Below are 10,539 nucleotides of genomic sequence, written 5' to 3'. Positions count from 1 at the left end.
GGCACAGTTATCTCCGAGGAAAGCCACCAGGTCATGAAGCAGGATCAGAGCGTGACACTTAACACAGAAAATATGGCGCCAGACCAAGCTGATGAACAACTTGGCAAAGGGGACGATGACAGCGTCTCAATGACAGATACATCCCAAAGCACTCCCAAACCTAGGCCTGTTTCAGAACTTATAAAGGAGAACATTCAACTTCATGAAAAGCTTCAGCACCAGGACTGGCCAAAGACAGCTGAAGTCAAGTCTGATGAGCAGGGCCAGTCTGTGAAGGTGGCACAGATGAAGGCGGCTTTCGACTCAGCTCAGAAATCCCCAGACAAGGCAATCGAGAGGAAACCATCAGTGAGAAGAGGTAAGAGTACAATGTGTGTTGCGGCAATATATATATATATATATATATATATATATATATATATATATATATATCAAATGAATAGAACATATGAGATAACAGGATAGCAGGTAAATTAATCAGACACACAATTTACCTATGAAGTCTGTTCTACTGATCCATCAACCATTATTATTTGGGCTGCCAGCTTCACCACAAACACTTGGATCAGCCCTTTGTAACCTCGTTTCAAAAATGCTGTACAAATATAGTTTATTATTATGTACAAGGCAGGAAGAGGGCGAAGACAAAAAAGGTGGGATGTCAAAGCTCTGCATCACTCTGAATGTGTAAAATAACGCCATCTTGTGGTGCTGTTTTATACTTGTGGTACATTGTGTTCTTCAGGAGAATTGGAATACATTTTATGTTATGAAATTACATCTAGAACAGTAATCTTGTACAAGCATGTTCTATTGTTTCACTGCGTGTCACAAACTGGATATTATAGTTTGTATTAATGGTAATAAGCAGCAGCGTTCATAAAAACAAATCTAAGAGGATCAAGGAATTACTTTATAATAATCATAATACAATAATAATAGGTAAAATGATAAAAAAAAGATGGTAAATAGACAAAAATAAGATAATAGGAGTGTCACAACAGTATCACATGAGATTAAATAGCCATGGAGCCGCCATAAACACACAATTGACGGTGATTTTCGGTATCTGGGAACCTGAAGAAAGGAGGCGTGAGTTCTGCTCCCCTGTTATCCAAAAAAGTCGCTCTGATTGGATGTTGGAGCTGTCCGTCAAAGGCCACTGCTCCACACAAGCCTCGACAAGCCAAACGAGGGGGCGGGACTAGCGTCGGAGTGGGCAAAGAGCACACAGAGCGGTGTCAGCACAGCAGCGGCTCCGGCAGAGGGAGGACTCAAGTGGGATACGCGGAGGACTGTGATATCATTCGGCTTTCAGGAATACTTTCATTTTCCTCTCAGAAGGTAGGTTACAGATTGTGTGGATTGTTTATTAGACTCTGTTTGGTTGTTGACCCCCCCACCCCCCCCACCCACCCTCACCCCCTCCTTAAATTGGTTGCAATCGGTCTTCGTTTTTCAAGCTACAGCCGAAAGTGCATGCGCGAGCTAAAATGAATTGGGGATAGTCTGTGGAACTGTGTGTTTTTTTTTTTTTTTTCACCTAGCACTAGCCTTCCACGGCGGTTAACTGTGACATTGCCAAAAAAGTTTCTAACCAATAACCAAAGCGATTGATGGTTTCAAACAGTTGTTTTTGTTGTGGTGGTGGGTTTTGGTGGATAACTCGCGACATGAAATGTGCTGTTGCACGTTATTATGCAGGGTGGGGTGGCTAACCGTGGTGCGGCAGGAAAACTTATCCCCGGAACGATAGATCCACAGACACGAAGGTGCAGCAACGACAGATCCACAGACACGATAGATCCACAGACACGAAGGTGCAGCAACGACAGATCCACAGACACGACAGATCCACGTCCACGAAGGTGCAGCAATGATAGATCCACACACACACACACACACACACGCACACGATAATAGATCCACATACAAGAAGGTGCAGCACACAACCGCGCCCTGGCCCCTGGCACCCTGACTGGTAATATTGGCTCTGTTAATGGAACAATAGCCTTAACCCATTCAAATGTCCAAGAATTAACTCTTCAATCCATAGAGACGATTATGTTTTGTCAACCTGAACTTTACAGTTTAAATCCAATATGCATATTCATGCAGACGCCGGGTTCAGATTTGACCCACTAACACACTGGTGTATAGCATGAATGGGGGGGGGGGGGGAAGGCTCGTGCGGTCGCTGCTTTCATGCTAGCAACTATAAATGTAACCCAAGTGAATAATCAGCGTGTCCTCCACCAGCTTTGCATGTTGGGCAATAGCACGTGCAGAATTGTGGAGTATGAAAATATGGAGAATCTCTGCCTCAACCTGTTATAATCAACGTGAACCGTTAAAGTCAATGCGGGCAGATGTATCCATAACTGAGTGTATTGCTGAGTCCATCAGTGTTATGTTGACAGGTGTTTTTAATTTGAGTCCTCGTGCAGCACAACGAGGGGTTTGTTTAGTGTTAAAGTAAAGATGGTACATTATGTAGCCTGCTAGCAGTGTTGCTTGTTCTCCAGTATTGCCTGATTAGTCTGCTCTAGTTTCCACAACTGGACCAAATATGATGTGATCAGATAGGGTTTGCACATTGTTTTGACAGGGAAATGTAATGTGTCATAAGTAGGGCAGCCACTTAAGATTATTTAAATTATTGATTGATTCACCTTATAGTCTATTATAAGTGAAATAAAAGATTATTGTAAGGATTTGTTCAGCCATCATCCCAACAATCGTATAATCATACAGGCGGCATACCCTCACATTTGATCAGTTAGAACCTGGAGAGAGTGATGACCCAAACAGTCCTCTGTGTGACCCCCCCCCCCCCCTTCTGCACGCCACCATCGGCTCATTTGCTCGTTCATGACAATACGGTAGTTTGATTAGTAACGACTGTGTGCTAGTGTGCCTAAAGAGCAACATGGTTATTATGTTTGGGCCCCGGTTTTGAACCAGGTTACTTGGATCTCGTGTGTAATCAGCTTTGGGGTTGCAGGAGTTTCCCTCGCAAAAAGACTCTGTGTGGGATGCGGAGCAGGTGAAGGCTGCCGAGGGTGACCCCCAGGGTGAACAGTCAACAGTGCTACAGCTGTGTTTGGGCATGTTAACCATTCCAGCCTCTGCTGGTTGTGCTGCAAGTACAAGGTCTTTTTTGGTGTGTAGCCTGGCTGTCTTTACCAGAGCTAGAGAGGAAGTGGGTCAGGAAGCAGAGGGAAATAAGCACAAGACGTGATCAGCTGCATCAAGGAGCGCTGATGTGGGCTGTGGTGAAATCACAAGTGCAGTTTTAACCATTTTGAATTGTTTTCAGGTCAGGAAAGATCATACAGTTTAGTATCCAACGTATTCATTACATCTGTTTCGTCGGTGTTGTTGGAGGTCGGGCTAAGTCCAGTCCTTGTTCATCATTGTACTGACATAGTTGAGAAGTACAGGTTCAGGCTTGTGCTTCCTTTTAAGGAATGTGTACTTCAGATAGAACTAGTTCAGCAGCAGCTTGATATCTCCCCCGTTACAATTAGATCTTGTGTCGCGCGACTGAAATAATCGGGTGGAAAAAAAGTTAAATATTTGGTCAACAGTTTGGCATCTTCGTCTCGGTTGGACTCAAACGGTGCATTCCTTCAACGTGTCAGAAATACCTCCGTTTGTGTCCAGTCCTGTCTGTCCAAGATGTTATCTCAGTCCACTCTTTAAACAGGACTTTCTGCCAGAAACTCTTGGAGTGATTATTGATTTACATCATGGGTTTACCTTGCTGCAGTTTCTTTTTTCCACACGAGATGACCGGTAGTTATTTCTGAGTACAGGTGAGAGGAAACATCTCATTATCTAACCACCTGCTCAGCACAGTAGTGTGTGTGTATTTGTTTGGACCAGAGTGAAGATGAAGCGGATCACATGGCGCTGATTCATATTTGGTTAAAAACAAACGCATGGCCCTCGGACAGTAGATGTTGTATGAACTAGAAATGTTTAAGAATACGATCACTCTTTAATAAGCCATGATTAAGTATTCAAATAGAAGTCTAAATAGTTGTCTATCTGGGCTTGTCAGATGTTTGTGTGTTTGTTTTACACACAGGGTAAAGTACGATTTCTTCCCCTCTTGTATCTATGTTATAGAGTTTTTAGAAATAAGTTTGCTTGGAATCAAAGAGGAATTGCTGATGCCATGTCCTCGACAAGCCTCCTCCAGCTTTGTAAGGCTTTGCAGTTTAGCAATTGCACATAAACACACACACACACACGGACTAATACCATTTCTTCCACTGGTCTTTCCCACCACAGCTGACAACATCTGTTGAAATGGAGCAGTGGTTTTGTGCATTGCTCACTGGGGGAGGGGGAAGAGGATGATCAGGAAGAGGAAGAAGGGACATGCTATGTACTCTCAAGCTGTACTATTTAGGAGTTCTGCGTTTGTCTTCTTGTTGTGTTGATCACCTGATAGGAAAGAAGTGAAAGCTTAGGTAGCGTAAATGTTCAGGTTGTAGATACTAAAGTAATCCTACACACAAACACTCACCAAACTAGAGTGTTTCCTGTGAGTCATTTTATTGGACTTAAAAGTGGTCTTTTTTTTTAAACCTTGACTTTTAGGATAAGAAGTTTAGGAGTGAGTCTCTTTACGCATGTTTTTAGTGCATGTGAGCGTGCCCCACTGGCTATTCTGCACGGAAGCGTAGACCCCCCCCTTCCGGTTCCCCCTCAGCTAAACACTGTTAGCTCTGTCGGCATGTTTGCCATAGTTTGTACTGTTGCCGTTGTTAGCACCGTTAGCTACGGGCCCCCGGCTCAGGCGTCGCCATGTTGAGAGCCGTTGAGAGGCAATCTAAATGCCCGTCTCATGTTACAGACCTTTTTTAAGTCTCGCAGCACAGAAATGCAGCAGGAAGTGAGGTAAAATCTAAAGTATGCTTAGCATCACACTTGTGTTGGCTATGTCTAAAATCTAAGGAGTCGTCTTTTCCCTTTTTTGGAATGAGAAGTTTGCAAAACCTCATCATTTGACTTCTGGTGTTGAAATCCTTTCATCTGTAAATGTCTGACACGCTATGCTATTAGTACATGTATGTAACCGTTACCTCGTCAGAGAAGTTTGATTGGACCTGGTAATTGGTTCTGTCTATGTGTTATCTAGCGTTGTGTTGGACTTTGAGCCACATTGCTCCCGTGTCTGCAAATCTCATTTCCTATAAAGAATACAGGAACATTCCTTGAAACACTGGTGCGTAATTTGTTCCAGTTGTACTCGAACTGAGCAGAGCACAGGCTGCGTGGTCACTCGGGGTGGGAGAAAGGTGAAAAGGCAGCACCTTATCTCATTGTTGCAAAGAGCAGTGGAATGTAGCTGGAATCTGATTACAATGGTGGTCCGTGGCCTTGGTTACAGGAAGGGGATTTAGGTGGCGTCTCATGCGGTCTTGGTGACAAAAGGCAAAAGGCAGCCAGTGTATGGGGAGCAGTGAGGCGACATCACTGGTGTGAGAGAGTGTGTGTGTGTGTAGTGGTGGCATGGGTAGCAAAGTGTGGGAAAGAACTGACTATTACTCGCTGTTAAACTTTAAATACTGTAGATGTACTCACAGGCAGTATCCACCCTGTGTTGTCGGCATATTAGCCTTCCCTTTGTTGGCGCCTGCCTTGCAGTGACCCGTTCTGTGGCTACCAAGATGACGCTAGAAGCCACATAGCGGGGAGGTCGGCATTAACAACAATGATGAAAAGCACCAACCAACAAAGGCATTGCAAAACTGAACATGTAGCAGATAAGACTTGTTGAGGAACATGGTTGAGCCCTGGTTTGATTTGCTGAGGGCTTTCTGCGTGCCAGTGACCTCGGCTTTGGACTAATTAATGGCTCAAGATGAGACAAATGTTGTGATGAACTTGACAAATGAACAACAGACGAGCACAGAATACTCTTCAAAACAGGCTTCATGTTGTAGTTTCAAGTGGTATTGCACAAGCAACAGCTGCTATGTTGTTTTTTATATTTTCTAGTGTGAAATGATCAATTAGTTGAACAGTAACTCTGAAAATCTGTGGTTTTAGTCAATTACCAAGGTTCATAAAGCTTTTTTTGTTTGTTTTTCACTTAATTTCAGGTTGTAAGTGTCATTGCCTGTGGCTTAACCTTTAAGGCGGTGGGAGGACTCGTGGGTCTTTACTGGCAAGTCCAACCTGTTGTTAGAAACAGGTTTATTTTCTGTCAACACTACATACAGCAAAACGCATTCAGGGCAACAACCTCAGGAGGAATCAGCTCAGAAATATGTCCACATGGCACGTTTGATGATAGAAACGTATGGAATGTAATTGGAAATACTTTTGTCCACATACACCGTATACAGTAGTTTTCTAAAATAACTGTGCTGTGGAGACTCTTAAGGCTTCGTCATAATGCTGCTCTTGCTCTAATTCTCCTGCCCCTCTCTTTCCTACATCAGCTCATCCTGATTTGTGGCTGGGATTTTCACGTTATGTCACATCTCACTCACCAAGTGCACTATAAAACACAGTGCATCAAGGGCCGTTTTCAACCCCACAAACAAGTTGGGGAAAAGATATATATATATATATATATATATATATATATATATATATATATATATATATATATATATATATCTGTACAGTTTGTATTGACCAACATGGTTCACTCAGAATCAGCCATTATCTTTCATTTTCATAATCCTGGTTTCTGGCACAAGGTAGAGTAGGAGGAAATACTTTAAAATCTTTGGAACAAGTAACTTAATCAGACACTTATTGTATTGTCATTCGTTCCCATGCATGCTGCTCAGAGTAGCTCCCAAGCACAGTCCAGCTTATAACGGGTGTCATGATGTGTTGTAAATTGTAAAATATAGTGGGTTTTTTTGCGAGAAACTTGAATAAATAGTTGTTTGAAGGAGATGTTATCACAGCAATATAAAATGTATATTAGTATGGGAATAATGACCTTTAACTACCTAACAGTAGCTCTAAGCCACTTATAACACAGTATTAAAACTACCAATGCCAAGAAAATATACAATCTTTCATTTTCTATTCATTGTAATTGTGTGTTTCTATACAAATAACCATTATAGATGACACTAATAGCTTTCGGTTCAGTTCAGTGTTCACTTACTGAGCTGTATCCTGGGTAAAGTGAGTGAAAAGGTGTTTGTTCTTCCAGTAATGCATTCTGGCACACTGACCAAACATGAGCCCTCACTGAGATTATTATTTTTGTCGCTGTTTTGCATTCTCATGTCGGAGCAAAGCGATTTCAAATTGGTGTAAGGGAAGGCAGCCGTCTGTACTGTGACTGTGAGGTAGAGATAAGAGGAAGACCATTTCATGGCCGAACACGGTGAGCTCAACGGCGAGCATGAATGCTCTAAATTCTTCCTTTTCGCACCATATCCTCCTCACTGTCTCCTAACTGTAGGATTGTCTATTATTTCATTCTACTGACACACGTTACAAGGAGAAGGACAACCACATAAATTGTGTTTGTAGTCTTAGTATCTAAGTTCGGTCTGAATAACCAATGAAAGTGAAGTATAGCACTCAATCGTTCATAAGACCCGCACTGCCTGAACAGAATTGTCAGATATAAATGGAGTTCAGGAATGCAGAGAAGGATGCTGAAAAGTGTGTCACACTGGTGCCTCTTCCTGTTGGTCATTTCCTCAGGCTGCGGGGTCCTCCTCTTGTCTCCGCACATCAGGGTCAGCTCTGCTGGCTCAGGAGGCAATAAGGTACATCGCTCTCCTTTTCATCTGATTGGCCCAACAGATTGTTGCGGGTTTTTTTTTTTGCTTGAATTACGGCTGGACCAGTGAGCTGTAAATCTCAGGAGAGTGACACTGAGTAGTGTAGCATTCCCCTAAGGTGTGTCTCTGTCCGAGGCTGTCGGGCCGGTGCCGGCATTTTACTGCCTCAACACGGCCCCTGTTGACATTGTTGCACGCAAATGTCAGCCGGGGTCATTATGACGTTAATGTTTGGAAAGGGGGCGGGGTCGTAAAAGCTGAATATTGAATAATTGATTTACAGGATTCAGAGTTGACTTTAATTTTTCTACGAGTTTGTCGTTTTTTATTTTGAAAGATAATATTTTAAGTTATTCATTACTGTGTGGTCCACTGGATGAGGGAAACGGTCTTCTAGTGGTCAGTGTATATATATGTAATTAGTGTTGAGAATGACTGTGTCACTATTAGTTCCTGGTCTTTCTGTGGTAGCCACAGGAGTCTAACAGGAAGTTTGCCGTTTGGATAAGGCCTCTGCTAGTGTTTAGCAGAATGAATAGCCTCTCTGGTCACTGTGTGCTTCTCTTCTTGCTTCACCGAAGGGTACAGGACGGCTCACTGTAGTTGGTGTCTGATGAGATGAGGACAAACATCGGACTTCAAGGACTTTTCCTTTTTTATTGAAACGACGACGGCTACAAAATGTGCAATAATCGCATCAAATAAATTACAGCGATAACCTGTAAAAACTAATTTGCTCATATGTCGGCCTAAAAACGAAAAAATGAAATACCTGTCTTTGTTGAGACTGTCTTTCGATGTACTCCGCTAGCTTTCAGCACCCGGGACAGCACACACACTCCCACACAACAAATAGCGCTGTTCGTCGTGAAAAACCCGAAATTTTATATTTTAGGCTACATCTCCCAGCCCTGTGCTCCTGACATAAATGTATTATTTGAAATATGGTAAATCCCCCAACTGTATACAAATATATGATTACCCTGCAAATTGAATTTTAATGCTTTTTTTTTTTTTTTTTCCTTTTCTGTCTTACCACATGTATCAGTTGGAATGGCTGCTAACCACGGTGAGCATCCAGTGACTCAGAAATGGTGATTTCTTCCTGAAAAGGATCGTCAGGATACACAACAAGGCTTACTCACAGAGACCCAGTGTTGCATAGTCAGCTGCGACCCAACCCAGTGTGCTCTGACCTACAGCGTGTACACCGAAATAGCCCAACCTTCTCTTTTTATAAAGGTTTTATATCCAAACTGTCAGTTTTGGCGATCTTGCACAGGACTTATTAATGCTTTTTTTTTTTTTTTTTTTATCTGTGACCGTATCATAACTCACATTTAGTGATCATCTTGGGCCTATTGGGACAGAACTAGTCCTGGTTTGTGGTTGATTGTAACGGTAACATATGAAGTTGAGCAGTTCCTGCTGTTTGTAGAGCTAAATCATAGTGTGACTGGGGATCTTTGTGGAGGCCCAGACTAACCTCAAGAATGCACTGATTGTTTAGTCAAGGCTAGTCACACTATTGTGGCGCTAAAATGGCACATCTTATAAAGCTCTCCTGCATAAAACAATGTACTATTCTGCTGCAAATGAACAGAGCCAAGAGCAGCCGGATAGTTTCACAGCTTGTTCTGTTTTCAAAGCTCCATAGCTTTCATGTGGGTTGGGTGTGTCATCAATAAGATGAGATAAGACTATATGATTGGGTCAGCCTTTATCCAACAAACAGGAACTCACCTTAGCAACATCATCATGAAGCTGCACTGCACCAGACTTGATATATTACCATTGGGTTTTACCTACATGGTGGCTGTTTTGAAATATTTCAATAGTGTGCCAAAAAATCTGTTTTCATTTCGATAAGAAATGGGCCATGCAGTCATGGTTTTATATCTAGAACGCTTAAGTATTTCTCCACAAGGTTCAGTAGTTGAGAGGCACCGTGTCCGTGCTCTGTAAAAACTCCAAATAAAGCTCTGCTTGTTCTCATCATCATCTTCCCATAGTTTGCCAATTGGTCGAGCTTCCAGCTGCCAAGCACAGTCCGTTGCCAATGGATGTTTTCCAGACTGAACTCTTTAGAGAAACCTAAGCTTTGGTCTGGTTCTGCAAAGTGAGGAATTAAGTTTAACAGTTGTTTGAAATTTGACATTATAAGCAATCTTTTAAGACATGAGTTTGTATTTCTTCCTCTCGTATTGTTTCTTTTCCTGTGGTGGGATTCCCCTGATGTTGCTAAACATGTCTTGGAGACAGATTGCAGCCAACCAAACAGCCAGGCTATTGCCCCATGGCATGAAGTTCATTTTTGCTCTATTTAAAGAAAAAAAATGTAAATCTCTGACACAGCTGTGTCTCTTGTTGCTGGAAGTTTAATTCACCGTGACCGGTTGCAGAAAAGCATAGAAAGCAGCAGGATGCCTGAGAGAGCAGTCATTGGACATTTCTTCAGTAATGCAAACTGATATATTATCATTAATATTAAGGGGATCAAACCCGTGGTGGATACCCAGAGGTCAGTATTGATGATGGGCACACTAGGCAATTACCATATTAATCATATAGACTGGGCCATTGCCACATTTTAGTCTCATGGAGTTATGACTTCTCAATAATTGTTAAGCTCAAACAATAATGCAGTCACAACATACTTGAGAGGAGAAATGATCATACTAGATTACCTTTCTTTCTTCTGACCATTAAATTGGCAATGGCCTCATCAGTTATTGCTTTGCTCCCACCTTTTTCACTCCTT

At 42.3% G+C, this 10,539-nt stretch overlaps 1 protein-coding gene across 2 annotated transcripts in view; it reads left to right on the top strand.

Annotated features, from left to right (window-relative positions):
- The first annotated feature begins 1,219 nt into the window (after positions 1 to 1,219).
- The window catches only part of coro1ca (coronin, actin binding protein, 1Ca), a 29,925-nt gene continuing 20,605 nt past the window's right edge, over positions 1,220 to 10,539 (top strand). The window contains exons 1-2 of one of the 2 annotated variants that reach the window (XM_079160595.1): positions 1,256 to 1,344; positions 8,827 to 8,847. In XM_079160595.1, coding sequence (XP_079016721.1) covers positions 8,832 to 8,847 — 16 coding nt within the window. In that variant the 5' untranslated portion in view covers positions 1,256 to 1,344; positions 8,827 to 8,831. Of the gene's footprint in view, positions 1,345 to 8,826; positions 8,848 to 10,539 lie in introns of both variants that reach the window. The other variant, XM_079160596.1, reaches the window with a different exon arrangement.

Source organism: Pholis gunnellus (assembly GCF_910591455.1).
Source record: "Pholis gunnellus genome assembly, chromosome: 6".
Taxonomy (NCBI): Eukaryota; Metazoa; Chordata; class Actinopteri; order Perciformes; family Pholidae; genus Pholis; species Pholis gunnellus.
Note: the sequence above shows the minus strand (reverse complement) of the source record. Positions and strands in the feature narration are given on the sequence as shown.